This window comes from Caretta caretta, chromosome 13 (assembly GCF_965140235.1).
Source record: "Caretta caretta isolate rCarCar2 chromosome 13, rCarCar1.hap1, whole genome shotgun sequence".
Lineage (NCBI taxonomy): Eukaryota > Metazoa > Chordata > Testudines > Cheloniidae > Caretta > Caretta caretta.
This window is the reverse complement of record NC_134218.1, coordinates 17,759,733-17,784,905: the sequence shown is the minus strand read 5'-3', so window position 1 is coordinate 17,784,905 and position 25,173 is coordinate 17,759,733. Positions and strand designations below refer to the sequence as shown.

The 25,173-nt window shown below is 39.5% G+C and overlaps 1 protein-coding gene across 4 annotated transcripts in view; it reads left to right on the top strand.

Annotated features, from left to right (window-relative positions):
* Nucleotides 1–25,173, top strand: part of CSE1L (chromosome segregation 1 like) — a 35,278-nt gene that overhangs the window by 2,818 nt on the left and 7,287 nt on the right. For all 4 annotated transcript variants that reach the window (XM_075118776.1, XM_048819980.2, XM_075118775.1 and 1 more), the window contains exons 2-18: nt 4,117–4,212; nt 5,000–5,142; nt 10,893–10,994; nt 12,071–12,216; nt 12,540–12,630; nt 12,894–13,001; nt 14,450–14,542; nt 15,749–15,916; nt 15,996–16,125; nt 16,907–16,972; nt 18,267–18,469; nt 19,648–19,732; nt 20,475–20,536; nt 21,697–21,833; nt 21,982–22,085; nt 22,728–22,825; nt 23,848–23,998. In XM_075118776.1, the coding sequence (XP_074974877.1) occupies nt 4,128–4,212; nt 5,000–5,142; nt 10,893–10,994; nt 12,071–12,216; nt 12,540–12,630; nt 12,894–13,001; nt 14,450–14,542; nt 15,749–15,916; nt 15,996–16,125; nt 16,907–16,972; nt 18,267–18,469; nt 19,648–19,732; nt 20,475–20,536; nt 21,697–21,833; nt 21,982–22,085; nt 22,728–22,825; nt 23,848–23,998 (1,972 nt within the window). In that variant the 5' untranslated portion in view covers nt 4,117–4,127. The remainder of the gene's footprint in view (nt 1–4,116; nt 4,213–4,999; nt 5,143–10,892; nt 10,995–12,070; nt 12,217–12,539; nt 12,631–12,893; nt 13,002–14,449; nt 14,543–15,748; nt 15,917–15,995; nt 16,126–16,906; nt 16,973–18,266; nt 18,470–19,647; nt 19,733–20,474; nt 20,537–21,696; nt 21,834–21,981; nt 22,086–22,727; nt 22,826–23,847; nt 23,999–25,173) is intronic.

The window sequence follows — 25,173 nt, the reverse complement described above, 5'->3', positions numbered from 1 at the left end:
TGGGGGGTGTGGTCAGGGGTCCAAGCAGTCAGAAGGTGGAGAATGGGGCATTGAATGGGGGCAGGGGTCCCGGGGGGGCAGTCAGGAAGGAGGGGGGGTTGGATGGGGCGGCAGGGAGCACTCAGGGGTTGGGGGTTCCGGTGGTGATCGGGGAACAGGGGGGTGGGTGAGGCAGGGGGCCAGGCCACGCCTGGCTGTTTGGGGAGGCACAGCCTCCCCAACCGGCCCGCCATACAATTTCAGAAACCTGATGTGGCCCGCAGGCTAAAAAGTTTGCCTGCCCCTGTTCTTTGTAGTGTTCCATGAAAGTGGAGTGGGGAGAAATGTTTGGGTTTTTTTTCCTTTTTTCTGACATGGTAATCCTTGCCCTCAGTTAATTTGTTTCCCTCCTTAATATGTGAATTATTTTAGCATCTGTCAGCATAGACACTAGCCTGGGTCAAAACTCAAAATCATTTTTACTCTCTCTAGCTTAAGTAGTGGTCTGTTAAGGAAGATACGTTATTACGGCTTCCTGGTGTGTATTAATGTAAAGGGGAAAAAAGTTGCTGGCTATATAGCACCACAGCTACCAACTGAGCATCTGTTCACAATACTTATGTGAATGAGTTCATTGTCCTTCGGCTGGAGCAGATATTGGCCCATTAATTTCAGTGGGATTATTTATGTAAGGTGGTTGACACTATATTTGTCAGACGTATAGATGAACATAATTTGTTGAGGAAGAGTCAGCATGGTTTTAATACAGGGAAATCATGCCTCACCAATCAATTAGAATTCTTTGAGGGGCTCAACAAGCATGTGGACCAAGGGGATCCAGTGGAGATAGCGTACTTAGATTTTCAGAAAGCCTTTGACAAGGTCCCTCACCAAAGGCTCTTAGGCAAAGTAAGCTGCCACAGGATAAGAGTGAAGATTGGTAACTGGTTAAAAGATAGGAAACAAAGGGTAGGTATGAATGGTCAGTTTTCAGAATGGAGAGAGGTAAATAGTGATGTCCCTTGGGGGTCTGTTCTGGGACCAGTCCTGTTCAACATATTCATAAATGATCTGGAAAAAGGGGTAAACAGTGAAGTAGCAAAATTTGCAGATGATACAAAATTACTAAAGATAGTTAAGACCAGGCAGACTGTGAAGAGCTACAAAAGGATCTCTCAAAACGGAGTGACTGGACAATAAAATGGCAGATGAAATTTCATGTTGATAAATGCAAAGTAATGCACATTGGAAAGCATAATCCCAATTATACATATAAAATGATGGGGCCTAAATTAGCTGTTACTACTCAAGAAAGAGATATTGGAGTCATTGTTGATAGTTCTTTGAAAACATCCATTCAGTGTGCAGCGGCAGTCAAAAAAGCAAACAGAATGCTGGGAATAATTAAGAAAAGGATAGATAATAGAACAGAATATCATGTTGCCTCTATGTAAATCCATGGTACGCCCACATCTTGAATACTGTGTGCAGATGTGGTTGCCCCATCTCAAAAAAGATATATTGGAATTGGAAAAGGTTCAGAAAAGAGCAACAAAAATGATTAGGGGTATGGAACGGCTTCTGTATGAGGAGAGTTTAATAAGACTGGGACTTGTCAGCTTGGAAAAGAGACGGCTAAGGGGAGATAATGATTGAGGTCTATAAAATCATGACTGGTGTAGAGAAAGTAGATAAGGAAGTGTTGTTTACTACTTCTCATAACACAAGGACTAGGGGTCACCAAATTAAATTACAAGGCAGGAGGTTTAAAACAAAGGAAGTATTTCTTCACACAGCGCACAGTCAACCTGTGGAACTCCTTGCCAGAGGATGTTGTGAAGGCCAAGACCATAACTGGGTTAAAAAAGGAACTAGATGAATTCATGGAGGATAGGTCCATCAATGGCTATTAGCCAGAATAGGCAAGAATGGTGTCCCTAGCCTCTGTTTGCCAGAAGCTGGGAATGAGCGACAGGGGATAGATCACTTGATGATTATCTGTTCTGTTCATTCCCTCTGGGGCACCTGACACTGGCCACTGTCGGAAGACAGGATACTGGGCTAGATGGACCTTTAGTCTGACCTCAGTATGGCCATTCCTATGTTCTTATGTCTGAAATGGGACTGTGAAAACAGACTTCAATTTCTTTCTGTTTGAGGTTTTTCTGTTACTTTTATAGTAAGCTCTCCAGGGAGAAAAGCCCATTCTATCTTTGTGGAAATAAGAGAGACTGAGAGATGGGATTTCCTGTGGCCCTACAGGACCAGGTACTGACTGACATGCCAGATGCAACTGAAAGGGCTTTGAAATTCTAAACTCCTGCTCTGAGCTCAGAGGAGGAAAGCATAGTCATCTGAGTTCAAAGTTGTTTCAACCTACAGTGTCCCAGAGAAGAAAATCTCTGATTAGAAAGCAAATAGGTTGAGAGTGAAGGGAATGGAATCTTAAGTCAGGAGCGAACACATTTTTTGGCTAAAGTGTCTTTTATTTCCTGATTATAACAGAAAAAGGACAAAAGTAGTAGATGAGTAGTGGAGCGAGAAATAGAGGAAACAAGTTGTAAAGATGAAAAATCAGCAACAATTCTTGTAGTTACTATAAATTCCATCTGCCATGGGATTGTGGGAAAGGGGCTGTGTGTGTTTTATGGGTTCAGTTTTTACCACTGCAGCCATGTATTCAAGTCTATATAATTCATAAGTGACATGAGTTTAATTAGGGTGGAGTATATCTACATATCTATATTATACAGCTGCTTGGCCAGGCTCTCCCTAGCTAGTATTTCCAGTCCATTTATTTCATGAGCACTGAACTTCATTCAGGCTTGGAAGATAAACTGAATGACTTATGTATTGGTTGATTCCCTGGCCTTGCAAAATTATACTTGCTGGAGTAAGTAATTTTTAATTATGGATGCATCAAATATTTGTTTTACCATGGTAATGGTGGATGAGGGCATTTTGTCATGGAGCTGGTAAAGTCTCATATTAAATATTACCTTTTAGTAGGATTTTTTTAGCTGATATGAGCTAGTGAATGTGATTATAGTCAGGTCAGCTGAAAACTGCAGGGAAAAGCGATGCCTCTGACCTTTCTGTTTTGGGACAGGATTCTATGCTTTTACAACATGCAGTGGTCACACTCATACTTGCCCACAGTAAGGTAAATGAAACTCCTGTGGCGTTACTGTCCCTTTAAAATGGCATATAAGTACATACTATACCATCGGGCAAAAATTAGCTCAACAAGATGGAGGCTGAATGCATTTGTAGGTACGTTAGAAGTTGCTGTGGCTTGGTGATCAATACTAAAATGGGACACCAGGCTTTGGTTTGGATTGTAGTAGTATCTGCTGATACTCCAGTGGAAAAGTGCCTGTGTGTGTTCTCATAGCAGATTATACATTCTTCAGTTGGCAGCAACAATTAAAACCATCTCCTTTTTGAGAAGGAAGACGTCTAAGGATGGCTCACTGAAGAGAAGTCCAATCTTATTTTTGCCTAAACAATAGGATAAGAAAGTGCTGCTTGGAACAGCAAAGAAAAATAGACCAATCTGGGAAAAGGAGAGGGAGAAAAAGAGCTTGAACAAAATTGAAATGTGTCTTGACTCTGGTTGAATGATGATATTGTCACTTGAATGATCTCAACTAAGCTGTGAAGGTAACAGCTCACTGAGGTGAACCTGAAAATATGTATAGGACAATGAGGGGAGAGGAAGAGTAACATAGGTTGGTTTCGGCTTGGAACAGCTTTCTGTTTAGAGGGTATTAATTTTATACTGAATGTTTTTTACCAGCAGTTTCTTTTGTAATGTGCCTTTAAACAAGAGTCAACTCTCCAAAGAACTTAAAACTGTTCTGTTTTCAATTCTCTAGGTGCTCGGCTAACTAATAAAATAGTTGTTAGCAGTCATACATAATTGAGAAAAATGTCATGCTTTCTGCTTTAGGGATGTATTTAATTTCACATCAGCTTTGCTTGGATATAATACAGGTGATGAATGCACTTTCTGAAATTTCAAATGAAAATGTAAATCCTAAATAATTTTGTGCACAGCCTATTGGGCTGGTAAATAGATTGCATAGAAACCATTTTTTACTCTGAATTCTTAACCAAATATTTTATGCATTTTAGGTTCTGCAGTTATGGAGCTCAGTGATGCCAATTTACAGACTTTAACAGAATATCTAAAGAAGACACTAGACCCAGATCCTTCTATACGGCGTCCAGGTAAAATAGTTAAAAATGCGTAGCACTTGGCTGAAAAGCATAGTTAGAGCAGGCTCTAGGTTTTTTTGCTGCTCCGAGACCACAACTGGCCAAGCAAAAAAAAAAAAAAAAAAAAAAGTGGCCGGAATTCCGCCCCTGGAATTGTGCTGCCCCAAGAACGTGCTTGCTTTGCTGGTGCCTAGAGCCAGTCCTGTGCATAGTATCTGCTTAGCTCTTCTGTCTGCCTGAACTGCCACTGCAGTTTATTAGATGTGATCTTTTTCCTGCCTTAAACTGTTTTGGGTTAGTTTCTAAAGGAGTTGAGTCTTTTAAGGAACCTGTGACAAAGTGTGTAAATAAAAGCTATCCATAACTCTTCTCCCTGTTTTCCTTCTGTTCCATTTCCCTTCTTTTCCTAATTTCAAATTATCTTATATATCTTCATATGGTTGTTAATGAAAAGAAGCAAATGCTATTTCCAAACATGGATAATGCTAATTAAAAATCTGGGATTTGCTGCTGGGAGTTCATGGCTTTTTAGAAATGGTGAGGATGCAATATTTCCACAGCTCGCTCTGCATTCAAAACTTTTGGGAAACGCTCTAGCACCACTATTACTTAATATTTGTCAATTTGTGTTGAAATAAAAATGCATTCTATTTACATACTTCTCTTCTTGAGACACACACTCATGAATTTAGTCTAATTACTAAATGGTGCTTTGTTTTCTATTTCAATGTTGAAGAATGATAGGGCTCTGTGTAAAAGCTAATGCATTTTTTGTTAAATTTAGCATATTGTCTTACAGCGGAGAAGTTTCTCGAATCAGTTGAAGGAAACCAGAATTACCCATTGTTACTCTTAACGCTGCTGGAAAAGTCGCAAGATAATGTCATCAAAGTCTGTGCCTCTGTAACTTTCAAGAATTATATTAAAAGAAACTGGAGAATTGTAGGTATTTTGGTGAATAGTTGTGATAAAATGTAATATAAGGTTTCGCAGTAAACTATTCTTATGTGAACAGTAATCATGGAGAATGTTGCATACCCGTGCTTTGAGAGATAATAGATGGATCGTTCAGAAAACAAGTACAGATCTTGACTTATTGATAGGATAGGAATTGACAACATTTGGGTTCTTGAAGCTTGAGAGAAGACGGTAGGATTCTTGTTAATTTCACTCCCTTGCTGAATCATGAGAATAGAGCAGGATAATGAAATGGTGAAGGAAGAATATAGCATTTGACATTCACATTTCTGCAAAAAATACAGAAGACAGTAGTGCAAGCCTGGTCTAAACACAAAGTTGCTTCATTTCAACTAAAGGTGTGATTATTTTTTTTGTAAACCAATTGATATAAACCAAAAGAATTTTGTATGCAGACGCTCTTTAAATCAGTTTAGCTTAGGTCAGGTTGTAACTGACTTAAGCTAACCAGTTTAAAGAGTGTCCACACATGGGCATTATATCGTTTTAGTCTCTCACTTACAGAGATGTTGGTACTTAAAATTGTTCTTATTTTGGAGATCCTGGAGCGTTCTTTGTTCAAAATATTCAGCTGTAGTGAAATTTAATTTATGGATAAATCAACTACATTTGGGACCTATCAACCCTGACAATGTGGGGAGATTTTTGTAGGTATACCTGGCAGCTAAATGCTGAATTCCCACTGAAAGTTAATGGGAGTTAGATGCCTAACTGTCATTTGTGTGTCTGAAAATCTTCAAAGTATAAATTTTATAATGCTGGAAAAAATGCTTTAGGATTAACACAAACTAGCTGTTAAATCAGAATGTGAATTTTCCATTACAAATGGGATGACTATATTAGTGATGTAAAATTGAAGGCCTTTGGTGTCTGTCTTACAACAATTTAAATGGACGCTGTCATATCACACTTCTTTATATGAAACCTTGCATTTGTTGTTGTCATAATTAGTACCCAGCATACAGTTATACCAAAAGGTGCCAATGGTTTCCTAATTATTACAAGCACTCAGGATAAAGATGCCATGTAGTAGGTGCATCCAAAGAGTCATTAAGGATGCCATGTGGGTTCAAGTACTCCCTTTGTCTGGCAATTGAAATGCTGGGATTCACTTGTGTTGCAGAGCAGCTGTACAGAGTATGTGCCCAGGTTCACCTTTCTAGGCCATGTGGTCTTAGTGAGCAGCCTTGGGCTAGGTATCTCTGAGGTATAAAGCTCAAGGGCTGGGGGAGGAAAAAGGGAGGAAAAAGAGTTTATCAAGCACATAGGTCACGTCTGCACTACAAACTTTTATTGACACAAGTTATGCTTGCATAAAGCTGCCACAGTTAGTCTATCACTTGTGCAAATGCACACTTGGCTCCTTATGTCAGCGCTTCACGTATGCGCCAGGAATGCTTGTTTCGAGGAACGAAGCGGTGCGCCATGGGTAGGTAACCCAGTGTGCAGCTCCCCATCGTTAAGTGCCCTATGTTTTGGAAAGTTTTGGCATTTCGTGGTGGGGTATGAGTCACGCAGGGGTGACTGGGACTGTGGGGTTCAAGTTCTCCTCATACGACTTTCTCTACCCCATAATGCCATCTCTATCCCATAATTTTCATGCCTGTTTTGAAAATCCCGTGACCCCACGTGGAACTTGTTGCTGTCCACCGTCTCTGACAGAAGCATGGAGCATGCACAGCTCTGAACTATTGTCGTGAGTATTGCAGGCATAGGACACACAATCCTCTGGTATTTGAAGAGCCGTGGAGAACTTGATGATTTTGTGAAGAGCAGATTGCTGTGGGACATAGTGAGAACTAGTTCAAGATTCTTTTTGGTGTATGTGGAGCAGGTGCCAGTGGTGGAGCACTGCTTCTGGTCCTGGGAAACAAGTGCTGACTAATGGGATCGCATTGTAATGCAGGCTTGGGATGATGAGCACTGGCTGCAGAATGTTTGGATGTGCAAGGCCACATTCCCGGATCTGTGTGCTGAGCTTGCCCCAGCCCTCCAGAGCAGTGACACAAGAATGAGAGCTGCACTGACAGTGGAGAAGTGAGTGGCGATCACACTGTGGAAACTTGCAATGCCAGATTGCTGCTGTCATTGCAAAGTCATTTTGGAGTTGAAAAATCCACTTTGGGGATTGTTGTCATGCAAGTGTGCAGGGCCATTAATCATCTCCCACTACACAGGACTGTAACTCTCGGCAGCGTGCGGGACATAATGCGTGGATTTGCAGCTGGAGGTTTCCTGAACTGCAGTGGAGCAACAGACGGCATGCATGTGTCTATTTTGGCACCAGACCACTTTGCCACAGAGTACATCATGAGAAGGGGCTATTTTTCAATGGTTATGCATGCGTTGGTGGATCACCAGGGACGCTTCACTGACATCAGTGTTGGCTGGTCAGGGACGGTGCATGACACTTGCATCTTTAACAGCACAGGACTGTTCAGAAAGCTACAAGCAAGGGCTCTTTCCTGATCGGCGGATTACCATTAGGGATGTTGAAATGCCAATACTGATCCTGAGGGACCCAGCCTATTCTTTACTCCCCTGGTTCATGAAGCCATATACTTGCCATCTCAATAGCACCAAGAAAAGATTCAACTACTGGCTCAGCAGTTGGAGAATGACAGTTGAATGAATGTGCTTTTGGTAGACTGAAAGGGAACTGGTGGTGTTCACGAAAGTTAATCTTGGGAAGAAAAATATCCCAATGGTCATAGCTGCCTGTTGTGTCCTATATAATATCTGTGAAGCAAAGGGGGAATAGTAGTTGCTGGGGTAGAGGGCAGAGGTGCAGTAGCTGTCCGCTGAGTTTGAGCAGCCAGACATAAGGGCTATCAGAAGACCTCAGCTTGGAGCTATATAGCTCAGGGAGGCTTTGAAAGAGCACATTAACAGCAAGCCACAGTAATGCTTTGTGCTGTACAGTGCTCTACCTGGCCCTATAGTTTGGGGGCTTGTTACAAATTGTGTCGTGCTTGGTACATGTCTGATGATTACACTTTGTTCACTGATCCTGTGAATTGTGTTACAATGTATAATAACAACTAAAGTGTGTGCTTTCAGTACAGTCAGGCATTCTGCAGCATATGTTGGAAACTAATAAAGATGAATTATTTTCCAAACAATACTGTTTTCTTGAGTAAATGAAAACACTTCAAAAAAAAAAAATTCTGTGCCAATTAAAACTAAATGCATTAAAACCTTAATAGACTTGTGGAACAGAGCTTAAAGAAGGGGAAGGAACATTCATGTCCATTTTAGCTTCACATACAGCAGTCGTGGCTCTTAACAGGTCAGTGTATGTGAAGTTGTGGTTGTCTTTAATGTCCCCCAGTGTGAAGCAGTAGGGGTAGGATTGTGGCCCCTGATGCCACGTGGAATGTGGGGTATACTGGAGTTCTCCATGGACTTCAGCGGGAGGTGAGCCTGGATTGTAGAACCATTAGGTCCAGAAGAGTCTGCAGCATCTGTGTTTGTTGCCAGAGAAGCCCCTTTATGACCTGGTGCATCTCCCTCACCAACTCCTGGGCCCTTCTCCTGTCTGATCTTTCCATCTCCCTACAGTTTTGCAATATTCATCCTCCAGGTCCTCAGTTCACAGTCTGATGCTTGCAAGATCTTGCTGAAAATGTTGTCCCAAGTCCTCCTCTTTCTCTTCCTTCTCTGGCTCAGACGCTCCCCTGGTGTGGAAGGGAAACCCCTGATTGCTGCAACTGCAGCAGCAACAGATAAAACACAGAGGTACCTTTTTCAGTATAGTCACAATGGAAAACTAAAGTTAAGATTCAGAACTCCCTTCCCTTGCTCCCCTAAAATGTTAAACAAGAGGTTGACATTCCTGCTTCAGCGTGTTTGTGCGCAACGCCACTCACAGCTTCAGCTATGATATGCCCTGCCAGGGATGAGGGAAATGAAGGGGGGAATTGCTCAGTTGCATAAAATTATGAGTATAGGGCAATGGCACTGAATACTGGCACCATTTTTACGCAGGCATGGGCTTGTCTTTGCTCAACTGCCTGGACTGCAGTGAAGTCTCAATTAGGTCCTGGCTTGTGGCATAGCTGGACACACCCTCTCCCCGCCCCTCCAGTTGCATGTCCCCCGTCGTCATCCTCATCCTTGCTGTTCATATCAGGGGCCTGTGATTTGGGCTTCTCAGTGGTATCCATGGGGAAGTGTGGGATGGTGGTGGAGTATCCACCAAGTATGGCATGCAGCTCTTTATAAAAGTGGCAGGTCTTCAGCTTGGCACTGAATCGACTGTTGGCTTCCTTGGCCTTCTGGTATGTCTTCCGCCATTTCTTTGCTTTGAAACTGCTTCCTGTCATACCCCTTCTGCCTCCCCTATGCAATCTGCTTATAGACGTCCATGTTTCTATGGATGGTCTGTAGCTGTGACTGCACAGGCCCAGGAAATCCAATCCTGTCTGCTCCTGGCAGGGGCATGTCTGGAGCATGTAGCTGATGTGGTGAGCTGGGCAGTTGTCCAGAACAATGGAAAACTGGTAGTTGTCCTCACCAAGATGGACAATCAGGAAAAGACATTTCAAAAATTTGAAGGGCTTTAACGGGGGGGTGGGTGCTTCCGGTCTCTCTGATGCCTGGGCAGTGGAGTTCACAATTGTAACCGGAATGGTCAGTTTCAGGTATTATGAGACAGCTGCTGGAGGACTGTTAGGGTCAACATAGGTAATGCAGTGTCTGCGTTCACTCTGTGTCAACCTCAGTACGTTGACCATGGCTCAGTGCTGCTCAGGGAGGTGGTGTTACTATGTTGGCATAATGGACAGTTTACGTTGGTGGGAGACAAAATTGGACACGTTCAACTAGGCTGATGCAAAATGGCTGATGATGACATAACTTTGTAGTGTAGACCAGGCTTTAGACTTGATAGGCCTTGGAGAAGAGAGTCAGAGGCACAAGATGCTTCTGGTGACAGGGCAGAGCTACTTTTCCCGAGGCTGCTGTAAGAGGGGGATGCCTATGTGCTGCTCATTATAAGTCCTGTTCAAGGAAACAGGATTTATGCGTCTTGTAAATAAACAAACTTGAGCTGTAGCTCACGAAAGCTCATGCTCAAATAAATTGGTTAGTCTCTAAGGTGCCACAAGTCCTCCTTTTCTTTTTACATTAAGAGGTTCACTCTCACTTATTTCTGCTCCAAATAGGAAGCTGATCTTGCAAGGCCCTGAGTTTTGCTACTGCTCAGCAAGGGGTCAATAACTATAAATCTCAGATTGAAAAAAAAAAAACCTTTCTCTAGTAGTTTTCAGTTTTATTTTGTGTATGTGGCAGTGCTTTGAAATTACTTATTCATTGTTTGAAGTTCACTGGATTCTAGGTTAACTTCACCCACCCAACAGAGAAATACCTTAATTTAATTCAAATTCACCTATAGGTGTCCATTTTGAGGTGGCTGGCCAGCCTCTTCAAACCAGTAATTCTGAAGGAGAAAGTGTAGTCCCTAATTTTATAGAAGCATTTAATTTTCTTGGTTTATCTGTGGAGATTGCTATTATAGTTCCATCACAGGCAGAGTTATATCATTAAAAATAAACATGTTGGCAGACACTCAGTTTTCTACACTGGATTTCCTTATTGTGGTGCAACATGCTCAATTTATGTAAAGAAAACTAAAAATATTTGGAGTATTTTTTCCTTTCATTGCACAGAGGAGTAATAGATGTCTCATAATTAACTAATGTTTTACTTTTTAGATTGAAGATGAACCAAACAAAATATGTGAAACAGACAGGATAGCTATTAAAGGCAACATAGTACACTTGATGCTTAGCAGTCCAGAACAAATTCAAAAACAGGTAAGATTGCTTCACTGAGACCTTCGGGAGGATGTTGTGCCTAGAAGCCCTAATGGGAGATCAGTCGTGTTCTGGGGTCTCCCAAAGAGTTTACTGTGTGTGTATGTATAAAAAAAATAAATTCTGTGCACAGTATTTCAAAATTCTGCATATTTCATTTGTCAATAAGTAAATGTGGAGACTCCAGCAGTGTGGAGCATAGGCCACTGGCTGCATGGAGGTGGGAGATCACCCTGCAGCTGCCCTGCATCTCGGGACACGGACTCAGTGGTGAGGCTGCACCAGACCCTAACACAGTGCAAGGGCCGGACTTGCCCCAGAAACACCCCAGGGCCCTGCCCCTTCATGCCATATGTACCAAGATAGCAAGTGAGAGGGGGGCAGAGTCTTGCATGCCTAGCCCTGGCCCTCATCCAGGTGTGAGGCAAGCAGGTTTAGCCCAGTAGAATCCAAGTGTGGGGGAATCCAGGTGCGGGGTGAGAGGGTTCTGTGTGGGGCAATCTGGGTTTGGGTGGTTGGAGGGAGAGATACGGATGCAGAGGCTCTTTGGTGGGGGTTCCTGGTGCTGGGGGAATGGGACTCTACAGGGGGATCCAGGTGAAGGTGGTTGGGGCTCAGCAGGTTGGTCTGGGTGCAGGGTGGGGGTCCAGATGCAGGGGGGAGGGGCTTGGCAGGGGTCCGGTTGCAGGGAAGGTGAGGATCACTGTGGTGGGGGTTCTGGTGCAGGAGACTGAGGCATTTCGGGGGGAGTGGGGCGCTCTGGATATGGGGGGTCCGGATGCATGGGGGTTGAGCACCTGTGACCCCTCCCACCATGGCTGAGGTGCGATGGGGGCAGGAAGCGCAGGGTGGAGTGCAGAGCTTCCTGCAGCGTGGGGAGGTTTCTGGGGGTGGGTCTGACCCAACCCTTGCTGCTCTCTGCAGGGGAAGAGGAAGTCCTATACTCCCCTACCCAGCTGGTGGTAGGAGCCACCAGCAGTGATGCAAAATTCCCCCAAGAGTAACTGTCGTATTTAAGTACTGATCACTATGCTATTCACAAATGGTATGATATAATGGTTATGTTTCCTTTCCAGTTAAGTGACGCCATTAGCATTATTGGCAGGGAAGACTTCCCTCAGAAATGGCCAGACCTGCTGACCGAAATGGTGAATCGTTTTCAGAGTGGAGATTTCCATGTCATTAATGGAGTCCTTCGCACTGCACACTCGTTATTTAAAAGGTATTAACGGATAAGTGTGTGGATTCCAGAATTTCTACTAAAATGCACGTACCTCTGCTTATTAAATTGAATTTTGTGGTTGTGTTAATCATTTGTGGCTTCTAATTGAAGTTACTGACTTTATAATGATTAGTAGCTTTATTTAAGTGGTTATTGAATTTCATACCTTACATGGACAGTTTTAACTGTAGCATTTAGTTCTTGTATTTGCTGACTTGACTTGTCTCAAGATTCAGAGTTCCTTATAAATAATTAGATGCAAGTTAAATTGGAATGAAGTGCTATTACTATTTTTTTTCCCTGCCTCTCCCTTTGTTTGCCAGATACCGCCATGAGTTTAAATCAAATGAACTGTGGACAGAAATCAAACTTGTCCTTGATGCCTTTGCACAGCCCTTGACAAATCTCTTTAAGGTACAGCATTATTTCTGAGAGTTGTTTGATCTTCTTTTAGGGATGATTTAACACTTTAAATTGACTTACTTGTGAATTCTTATGGAATACAAGTTATTTAGAAATAGAAACATACTAAATTTTAAACTGAAACCAGGATGACAGAACTAAAATAATCAGTTCTCTGCATGTGCTGTCAATAAAATTGTAACATTACATGGCATTTGCAATACACCCAATACATTTCTGTTCATGTTTCCTATTAATCCTTTCTTCTTTTCTAGGCCACCATTGAACTTTGCAGCACCCATGCAAATGATGCCAGTGCTTTGAAGGTTCTCTTCTCTTCTCTAATTCAGATTGCAAAATTGTTCTACAGTTTAAATTTTCAGGTGAATCTTAATTTATTGTTCGTAATTATTGGGTCTGCTCTGAAAGAGCCAGAGTTGTTATGCTTTAAGCTGTTATGCTTTTTGCTGTACAATCAATTTAAGGTCCCCTCTGGTGCATGTTATCTGGTCAAGGTAAAAAGCAGTAACCTGTGCCTACGCTAGGGAATAGGCAGAGCTTGAGACTGACTAACATGTTTGCCAACCTATAGTTAATTTTAGTCTCTCTTCCTGATCTAGTAAACTCTAAGTAGCAGATCAGAGGGGCAAAAATACAAGGGTAGCTAGTTACAGGTGAATTGCAAAAGACTATTAAAAACAAAAACCCTGAATTTGTGGCCACTCTGCTTCTTCATGATGCATAAAGGAGCCTGAAAAGCTTTTGTTGCTTATTGTAAGGTGAACAATAATGAAAATGATCGAGAATGTCAATTTTGTCCTTTTCTGGTTTTGTAGGAGTCTTCAACCTTAATTATAAGAGTAGTGGTAAAGGTTCAGTGGACATTGTTTCCCAAGCGTCAAACTATTTTGCATGTATAATAAGGGTTGACAGAAAACAGTTATAAACCGTCTCAAGCAAATCAAATAAGAAGGGATTTTATTAACTTTCAGAGTAACAGCCGTGTTAGTCTGTATTCGCAAAAAGAAAAGGAGTACTTGTGGCACCTTAGAGACTAACCAGTTTATTTGAGCATAAGCTTTCATGAGCTACAGCTCACGAAAGCTTATGCTCAAATAAACTGGTTTATGCTTATGCTCAAATAAACTGGCTGTGAGCTGTAGCTCATGAAAGCTTATGCTCAAATAAATTGGTTAGTGTCTAAGGTGCCACAAGTACTCCTTTTCTTTTTATTAACTTTAAGTTTGATAGCAGCATAATTTCACTATTTTTTTTATTGCCACAGAATCACTAAGATATAAAACAAGCATATCTGTGTTTAAAAACACGCTAAAAGCAAACTTTTAGACTCTCTATACTATGCAAAGCACCCATGTGAGTCCAGGCCCTTGAAATGTGATAAATGTACCCCTTAGACTGTTGGAGTCTACTCCTGTTTCCTTCGTTTGGACTGAAGAGTAGGATTGAGCAAAAGGGGTGGCCTGTGCTTTTGTGTTTTGAGGCTAAGGGGGCGAGGAGTGAGGGTGTCTTTAGTTAGGACAAAAAGGACCAGGAATCGCCTCTCCCCCACCATCTTTCAGAGAGGAAAATCCCTCACGGCTCCCAACATCCCCTGAAGTGGATTCTGCAAACAAATAATAGAGATAGAAGCTATAGTGTGAAGTCTCTATGCCAGGGTCTTGCATTATTTCCTATGTCCTTGTCCATCTTCCTTTTTGATAAAATAAATTGTTAATGAACAGTGGACAGTAACTGTATAAAGCTACCAAACTAATATAACCAGGAATGAACTTAAAATGTGCATTTCTTTCATACTTTTTTCCCCTCACAGGATCTTCCTGAGTTTTTTGAAGATCACATGGAAACCTGGATGACAAATTTTCATAGTCTTTTAACTTTAGATAACAAACTTTTACAGACTGATGTAAGTATTCCTTAAAATTTGCCTCTGTTCAAATGTTTGCAGAGGGAAGGAGTGACTAAGGGCTTGTCTACACTGGCAATGTTAAAGCGCTGCTGCGGTTTAATGTGGCTTGTGTAGTTGCTGCACAGTGTTGGGAGAGAGCTATTGATAGACCTATCCTCTGTGAACTTACCTAATTCTTTTTTGAACTCTGTTATAGTTTTGGCCTTTGCAAGATCCCCTGGCAATAAGTTCCACAGGTTGACTGTGTGTTGTGTGAAGAAGTACTTCCTTTTTTGTTTTAAACCTGCTGCCTATCAATTTCATTGGGTGACCCCCTAGTTTGTGTTATGTGAAGGGAATAAATAACACTTCCGTGTTCACTTTCTCCACACCAGTCATGATTTTATAGACCTCGATCATATCCCCCTTTAGTCGCCTCTTTTTCCAAGCTAAACAGTCAGTCTTTTTAATCTCTCCTCAGATGGAAACTGCTCCATACCCCAATCATTTTTTGTTGCCCTTCTCAGTATTTTTTCCAATTCTAATGTATCTTTTTTGAGATGGGGCAACCAGAACTGCACACAGTATTCAAGGTGTTGGGCATATCATGGATTTATATAGTAACGTAATGCTTTTATGTCTGATCTATCTCTTTCCTAATGGTTCTTAACATTCTGTTAGCTTGTTTGTCTGCTGCTGCACATTGTTGATAGTTCTCTGAAAACATCTGCTCAATGACGCCAAGATCTTTCTTAGGTGGTAACAGCTAAATTAGACCCCATCATCTTGTCTGTATAATTGGGATTATATTTTCCAATATAAATTACTTCGCATTTTTCAGAACTGAATTTTGTCTGCCATTTTGTTGCCCAGTTTTCTGAAATTTCTCTAACTCTTTATAGACAGCTTTAGGCTTAACTATGTTGGGTAATTTTGTATTGTCTGCAGACTTTGCAACCTCACTGTTCACCCTCTTTTTCCAGATCATTTACGAATATGTTAAACAGCACTGGTCCCTGTCCAGATCCTTGAGGGACCTTGTTATTTACTTCTCTCTATTGTGAGAACTGACCATTTATTCCTATATTTCCTTATATTTAGAATTGTGAAACACCAGTACAACAGCATTATAAAATAATTCCCTCTTTTTTTTTTTGGTTTGGAAGCTGACTGTTCACTAGTGTTGAAATTTGCGTGTTTGAGTTTTTAGTTATGTTTTATGAGGATGAAGAGGAAGCTGGATTATTGGAGCTACTGAAATCCCAAATTTGTGATAATGCTGCTTTGTATGCTCAAAAATATGATGAAGAATTCCAGCCTTACCTGCCTCGTTTTGTCACAGCGATCTGGAATTTGTTGGTCACAACAGGCCAGGAAGTTAAATACGACTTGGTAAGTTGTTATATATTTCCATCCAGTTTTAGAATAAACAGTTCAGTTATGCTAAAAATGGGTCTGTTTTATCTTCTAGTTGGTAAGCAATGCAATCCAATTTCTGGCCTCAGTTTGTGAGAGACCACATTATAAACATCTGTTTGAAGATCAGAATACCCTGACAAGCATCTGTGAAAAAGTTATTGTTCCCAACATGGAATTTAGAGGTAATTAATTTTTTTTTTTTTAAGGCATATTAGTAGCGACTATGACCAGTAAAGGATAACTTTGGGTATAGTGGTGGTTTTGTTAATAATGTAAAGGCTGCACGATTGGGCCCTATGCACCCTTGCACAAGAGTCAAACCAAGTCTCTCTAATAGTATGCTAATCTGTTGAGTTGCTGTGGAAATGATCAAGTAGGAAAATTCAGTTTGGGAAGGAATGATGGCAGTTCTTTCTCTTGTAATTTCAAATCAAGCTATTACTTTGAATTTTTAAAGTTATTAGAGCGAACACCAGAATAATTCAGGCAGTGTAACGAGGTGGAGCATGGAGAATTTACCCCATCAAGCTTGAGTGGTCCATCTGTCTAGCTCATCTGAATCATTTTGATCCTGGTGCCAGCAAGACTTAACTTGTAACGAAAATTTATTGCAGCAATTGGAAGCTTCCTTTTTTTCTAGTGCATGAGTTTGAAAGCCTCTTGATTCAAATACACTTAAAATATATTGAATGTGCCCCATCTTTTCTACATCCAATGTACAACAGCTCATGAACGTGAAAGAAAAGGAGTTACATTTGTCAGTTAAAGCTCATTGTGTCACTTGTTAGGTATCAAGGCCAATATGCTGCGTAGTAGCTCACGAGATTTCTTAATCCCATTAATTTCACAAAACACTGTTAAACCATAGATGTTGACCCAAATTATCTCCATTCTTTGCCAAGAACCAAACAAACAAGTGAGTTCTCATTAGTGTATCTCATAAATGATCTATTTTCTCTGCAGCTGCTGATGAAGAAGCTTTTGAAGATAATTCTGAAGAATATATAAGAAGGGATTTGGAAGGATCTGGTAATGCACATGTATACTGGAAATATTTTACACTTTTAAACATAATGCCAAAGAACTGAAGTAGTTTACTGAAGTTTATATATCTTTATTTTTACACTTGGAGAAGGTCCTTTCCAAAATCAATTCTAAAGAGTCTTTATCCAAATCTTGAGAAAGTAGACCATCATGCAAAATAACATTGATCAGTTTTTTTTAAACTAATAGGAAAGAGAGTGGTTAAAAATCTGTGTTGCAACTGAAAGACATAGCAGAGTTTAAATACTACCACTCTTATCTGGAATTAGCCACACTTCAGATGTACAACAATAATAATACCTAGTTCTTATGGAGTGCTTTTCAGCCTTTGATCTCAAAATGCCTCACTTTACAGTTGGGGAACTGGTGTAGAGGTGAAGTGTCTTGCCCAAGGTCATCTTAAAGGTCCGTGGCAGAGCCAGACATAGAGCCCAGGTCTTCTGAGCTCTTATCTACTGGGCAACACTGCCTCCGCTGTTGGCATTTATTCATGATGATCCTGAAGTTCAATGACATAATAGGCGGTGGTGGGGTAGCCATGTTGGTCCCAGGGCTGTAGAGAGACTTCTTATGACCTAGTATATCACTCTTATTGAATTTAGGCAATTGGTTACATTTTATATGAACTTTGAGGCTACTTGGGGTACTAGGAAGATAGCCTGTTGCATCTGAATCTGGTTCTGATTTCCCTTACCTTAGTTATATTATGTTGGAAATTAGTTGGGCAAAAAGACTGCAAACAGTTACGGAAAGTAGGGTGTTACTTGGTACTTGTGTTAGCCTGTTGGAAACCTTACGTTTTTAATCCATTTTTTAAAAGGTCATTCCATATCTTGAGTTTTGTCTAGAATAAGCTCTAGTGCATACATTTTCTCTTTGGAAACAAAAAGAACACTTTACAAAATTGTTATGCAAATTTACTAGCCAAGGCACTTTATTGTAAGGGTAAAGAGAAAATTACGATAAAAAAGAAAACTCCTTGCATGCCTGTCAAAAAATTTTCATTAGGCAGTAAATCTGGAGTGCATGCTATCAGCAGTGTTACATATCTTTGCCTATATCCTAGAATATTGTTTAACACTGTTAATCTACTGCTTAAATTTTATGCATGATTTTAAACTTATCCATTCTATGTTCATAACAGTAAATAAAATATTTAACTTAATACTGTACATGGCAATAGTTGTTGGTAGTCCGTATAAACTATATTAGGTAGGAATGTGACCTAGATCCATTCATTCTTTCATATACAAATCTTTTTATTTATTTTTTTATACAGATATTGATACCAGACGCAGAGCAGCCTGTGATCTAGTACGAGGCTTATGCAAGTTTTTTGAAGGACCTGTAACAGGGATCTTCTCTGGCTATGTTAATTCCATGCTGCAAGAATATGCAAAGAATCCATCTGTCAACTGGAAGCATAAAGATGCAGCCATTTACCTTGTAACATCTTTGGCATCCAAAGCTCAGACACAGAAGGTACTTTTACATGCCTTTCGTTTTAAACCATAATGTATCTATACAGACATCAGAGTTTAAGACACTAGGGGACCACTGGATTATCTGACCCCCTACATATCACAGACTGCTACCGTCACCCAGCACTTGCACATTAAACTCAAGGACGAAAATGAGACCAAAGTATTACAGTCTGCAGGAGACTAAACTATTATGTACCAAAGGTTGATTGAGTTTGTTACATGGTATATACTGGCAATAAATTCATTGAAGGGAATGACATTACACCAGTTTAAAATTGGTGATCAGAATTTAGCCCACAGTATATGAATTAGAATGGCCTTAAGAGAGACTAATAAAATTGTCTGGAATCAAGCATAGTAAAAAATGTTATGCGAGCTTCCCTCTTGCTGTTCTGCCAGAGAACCCCAATTCTGCCCAAAACTCTCTTGCTTTCCAGTTGTGAGCATCTGAAGAGCAGTGCTCAGTTATGATACATTAGGTGGTTGTGATATAGAGAAGTCTTACAAGGATTATGAAACTGCCGTGAAATACTTCTCCACTTGATTTCACGTCTATATTGGGGCAATTAAGACATTAATCTACAGTAGCATCCATTTTACCTCTCCTACCTCATTTAGTGGTTAACACTGTCATTTATGTTATTTGGCACACTCGGTTGGCAAACATTAACTAATCCACAAACCCCTTTTGTTCAGTAGATATAATTCCCTATTTACAGATTGAAAAACTGACACAGTGAGCTTAATTGACTTGCCCAAACCTAGAGAAGGAGCCATTGTCAAAGCCAGACTTAGAAATCAGGAGTTCTTACCTCCATTTCTGTGCAACAGACCGCATCTCAATATTCAAATTAACGGTTTTCTAATATTTTATATTTAGTATTTTGACATAGGATTAGCAAGTGTAATAAGAACTTTCTCAATTCAGGGCCTATTTTATGTTGAGCTTTTAGCATTGCAGTTAGAAACTGGATGCTAAAACAAATGTGTGCAGAATAATTGGAGAGGATGTTCTGAATGAGAGTACCTGTGTAGCACCTAGACTGTGGTGATTTAGCACTTTATAAATAACTAGATAAATTTGGGTGCCTTCTGTAAAACCACTTGGAAATAAGTTAAAAAAAATAGATAAATGTTGATGTCTAAAAAGATTTTTCTGATTTTTCTTTTTTCTAGCATGGAATAACACAAGCCAATGAACTTGTAAATCTGACAGAATTCTTTGTGAATCATATTCAACCCGACTTAAAATCTGCTAATGGTAAGCTCAGGGTTACGTATGGCATAATGCTCCTTTTGTAGCATACCTAAAACCTCTTTGGTGGCCATTAACTTTTAGTGATGGTTTTTAAGAGTAACAATGCTGATGCTTTCCTGCAGTGTATACCCACCCATTTTTGAGTAAGGCAGCAAAGTCAAAAGTTTGGTTATAGGAGACTGAATGTTTTGTATTCTGCTCCAGCCGTTCATTCTATGGAAGTATTTGGTGGGGATGAGGATGGGAGGTTTTTTATATTCCCTTGCCATTTGATCCATGATAGAATGCTGTCTTCATCCTAGAAATACAGTTAACTATTCATGTACCAACTACCTTAAATTTTTTTTGGAGGAACTTCTTTAAACTGTGTCACGAGGTTACCTTGATCAGTTCCATGGCCTACCATCAGTGTGGTGGCTACTGCCATGTCATGTTGTTGTAGGTCAGGACTATGAATAACTCGCCATACTAACTCAAAATCCAGAGTTTAATATATCTGATTGTAAAGTTATAAAAAGCAAAATCGAAGCTAATGTGGAGAGAGCCACTACATTCTTACAGCTGCTACATGCTGTGCAAGTTCTTCTGCAGCAATGTCCACGCTATACAATTTTGAAAATGTATTGTACAGATACGTGAAGAATTCTTTGAACTGCTGTCAACTCTGTAGGTAATTTTATGTTAAATAATAAACTCCATATACAATAATGCCCGAAAGCTCACTAAACATCCTTTCCATTTGTAGTGAATGAATTTCCTGTGCTTAAAGCTGATGGCATCAAGTATATCATGATTTTCAGGAACCAAGTAAGTTGCTTTCTTAATCTTCCATTACTAATGTCGTTTAGCTTGCAGTCATTTTATACTTATCAAGCCTAATGAACTAATTTCTACACAACATATAATAAATTACTTCAACAGATATTCAATAACGACATGTTCCATGATAAATTAAATCTGAAGGTGGTATAAAAAGCTTGTTAATGTTCAGTTACTGATGGATTAGTGAACATTTAGGATTTCTATTCCACTCATAAGCTTCCATGGTGCACAGAGAAGTGAAGTGACTTTTAGCTGGGGCTTGCCCAGTGGCCTTTGTCATGACATCTGTTGTTACAGGAAGTACAATAATTTCCCCCCCCCCCCTTTGACTTTTGAGATGTAGCAAGAGAAGACATTAGGTATTTCAGTTTTATACTCTATTTTTACTAAGCTTTTCAAATCACAGCTATGTATTATTTCAGAAGGCAAAAGGGCCTGATTCCACACCATTGGAATCAGTATGACTTTTTTTTTTAATTGACTGTAGTGGGAGCAGGATTGGGCCCCAAAATCAAATCAGAGGGCCTGATTCTGCTACCTTAATCATGTTGAGTAGTACCTTATTCCCCAAGCATTCCTGATCAAATTGATATCATAGGGGATATCAGAGCTATTTTTCACTCTAATAATGGGGGAGAAAAGTATTTTAGGTATATCAAATGCTGCTAGAGAAGTCTGTAAGAATGATCATCATAAAGACAGTTAAGAGGAGAAAAAATATTGAGATCTTAATTTAGAGATTCTTTGCATAATAGGTGAGAGGTTTATCGCAGGAGTGCGTGGGTGAGATTTTGTGGCCTGCATTGTGCAGGAGGTCAGACTAGATGATCCTAATGGTCCCTTCTGACCTTAATATTTATGAATCATACTAAAACACAAAAGAAAGAGATTATTTTAAAAAATCATACTGATAGGGAGCAATACATAGGTGATGACAGAAACAAGGTAGTAGCCCTCTGGCTATCCGGTGGTCAGGGTGTGATGTTAGCTACTGGAGAAGCCTGCCTGAGATTCCTTCTGATTTCCTGCAGAACTTGCAATGTTCCAACGAAATAAATTCTAGGGTGAATGTTTTCTCAAAATACAGGTATCTGATTCTAAAATGTCAATTTTAATATTATATAAATGTCACTATGTTTTTGTAGGTACCCAAAGAACAACTTTTGGTGTCTATCCCTCTCTTAATCAATCATCTTCAAGCAGAAAGTATTGTGGTTCATACTTATGCAGCCCATGCTCTTGAGAGATTGTTTACTATGAGGGGGACTAACAACGCTACACTGTAAGTTTTCAGTTAGAAGTAATTTTACTCTGGGTTTTTATCATTTATGGGGATTTTTTTCTCTTCATATCAGAATATCCTAAGTTGTTCAGAAATTGTGTTTTGAATAAAACACTGAAGCGTTGCAAAACTATGTTTTCATCTACAGCATTACAGCTGCAGAAATGGTACCATTTGTAGAAGTGCTACTAACAAACCTTTTTAAAGCCCTGACATTTCCCGGCTCATCTGAAAATGAGTATATTATGAAAGGTAAGAAACTCCAGACTTTGCACTGAGAAACTGACTTAATTTGAGGTAAGAAGCTGCTGTAGCTATGGGCCTCAGAAAGCCTGATTTGACACGCCTGATTTATGCAGTTTTTTTAAAAAAGTGGATACACATACTAAATGCAGGTGCTTATTTGTCAGGTTAACATAGCTAATTTTGCCATGGCCCAAATGTGGAACCCCCCAAAATAGTATTTACAGCAGGCTTGTATGTGATAAAAATGTAGCAAGGCCTCAGATGAGGGATGTCCCTCATTCTGAAGGCTAGATGGAAAATATATTAACAGCAGACTTTAAATATACTACTGTCTTGTGGCTAATGCACTGGACTGGGACTCAGAAGATCTGGGTTTAATTCTTGTCTCTGCCACAGATTATGTGATTTGCCCAATATAAATCTCTGTACCCATCTGTAAAATGGGGATAATGATCATTTGCCCAAATCTTTGTCTTGACTATAGATTGTAAACTCTTCAAGACAAGGCCCCTCTCTCTCTCTCATCAACCGTAGCTGGGGCCTTTAGGCTCTACTATAATACAAATATAAGATCAAAGGATGTATACGTATAACTGGCAAGCTGGTGCATCTTCATGGATGTAAAATTCTTTCTCAATTTATTTACAGCTATCATGAGAAGTTTTTCTCTGCTACAGGAAGCTATAATCCCATATATCCCTTCTCTCATCGCTCAGCTTACACAGAAACTGCTGGCTGTCAGTAAGGTAAACAGAAAGCTATCTGAGCAGAACGTTCACTTCACTATTAGCTGCTTCTGCTACTTTTTAAGGCAGAAATCTCTTTTGTTTTTCTTAAAAATCACTGATTTTTGTTTTTGTTAAAATACTGGTTGTGGCACAATAAATTGCCAATTAAAGTAATAAAAGCAGCTTTTTTACATTTGGTAGGAACTCATTCTTCATACCTAACAGTGAAATATCTCTCTTGTAGACACAGGTTCCTGCAAAGTTTCCCCTCTTTCATTTGAAATACAAGCTTCATAAATAAGCTTGTAAGTGTATTTATAATATAACAATTATTTTAGTACATGGTTTTGTTTATACACAAACAGCTAGCATATAAATCTAGATTTGTCATGGGTAGTCACATCTTAAAACTGTCTATTTTCCTTTATATTGGGGACTTCTCAGGCAGTTGTTTAAATCAATGAAATATGGAGGCTGGACATGTTATGCATAAAAGAAGAAATTAACTCTTGAAATGTTTAAATCTCTTGATCATTAACAGATTTTTTCAGTTCAAGTTGGACTGCTATACTTTATATAGACAATCCTGTGAAGACTGCAGACTACCTTCAACTGCTAACCAAATAAACTTTTTTTAGCCTATATTTTGCTGTAGAGAATAAAGAGCATTCCATACAGATAAAGAACTGAATGAACACTGTTACATAACTGAAAAATATTTTATTTTTTTCAGTAGATATTTTCCCCATGCTGTTTCTACTTTTAGATTTGTTTGGTTTGACCAGTTATGAAAACTGTATTTGTATATTTCCAAAACTGATAAAAACTTAGAAAATGAATATTAGTGGATCTTGCTGTTTTATCCCACAGCATCAATGGAATTACTGTTTGTCAGAAAAATATAGCATAATGCCCTTATTCTTTGACTAAAATTAGATTAATGCTGCTTTAGATTTCTATGTAAGTATAAGTTACATTATGTTAAATAAGTGACTTGGCTCAAAGTCTGAGTTGATTGTTTATTCATAACTTGTTTTTAGAACCCAAGCAAACCTCACTTTAACCATTACATGTTTGAATCAATATGCTTATCGATAAGGATAACTTGCAAAGCAAACCCTGCTGCTGTTGGAAGCTTCGAAGAGGCTTTGTTTATGGTGTTTACTGAGATATTACAGAATGACGTGCAAGGTAACTAAAAGCAATAAGTAGCTCTCTGTGTTCTCATCCTGTGTTGTAATATATAAGATTTACTGTGCAATGACTTACTATATATATTTGTTAATGTAGTAATTCTGAATTATGTATTATATCTACAGTCCCAAAACATTTTATTTATAAAATACAGTATCTCAACATCTCCTTGTTCATAAAGGACATGCCAACTGAAAATTTAACCCATTTTTAAAAAATCAATTAACTTACAACTAGGGCTGTGGATTAATTGCAGTTAACTCACGCGATTAACTAAAAAAAAAAAAAAATCAGTTTTAATCGTAGTGTTAAAAAAAAATTGAAATAAAATATTTTAGGTGTTTTTCTACATATTCATATATACTGTATTTTGTGTTGTAATTGAAATCAAAGGGTATATTTTTATTACAAATATTTGCACTGTAAAAATGATAGAAGAAATAGTATTTTTCAGTTCACCTCATACAAGTACTGTAGTGCAATCTCTTTGTCATGAAAGAGAAACTTACAAATGTAAATTTTTTTTGTAACATAACTGGACTCAAAAACAAAACAATGTAAAATTTCAGCACCTACAAGTCCACTCAGTCCTATTTCTTGTTCAGCCAATCGCTACAGGAGATAATGCTGTCCTCTTCTTATTTACAGTGTCACCAGAAAGTGAGAACCAAGCATTTGCATGGCACTTTTGTAGCTGGCATTGCAAGGTATTCACGTGCCAGATATGCTAAACATTCGTATGACCCTTCATGCTTCGGCCACCATTCCAGAGGACATGCTTCCATGCTGATGACGCTCATTAAAAAGAAATGTGTTAATTAAATTTGTGACCGATCTCCTTGGGGGAGAATTGTATGTCTCCTGCTCTGTTTTACTATCATTCTGCCATCTATTTCATGTTCTAGTAGTCTTGGATGATAACCCAGCACATGTTGTTTATTTTAAGAACACTTTCATTGCAGATTTGACAAAATGCAATGAAGGTACCAGTGTGAGATTTCTAAAGATAGCTACAGCACTCGACCCAAGGTTTAAGAATGTGAAGTACCTTCCAAAGTCTGAGAGTGACGAGGTGTGGAGCATGCTTTCAGAGGTCTTGAAAGAGCAACACTCTGATGCGGAAACTCCAGAACCCAAACCACCAAAAAAGAAAGTCAACCTTCTGCTGGTGG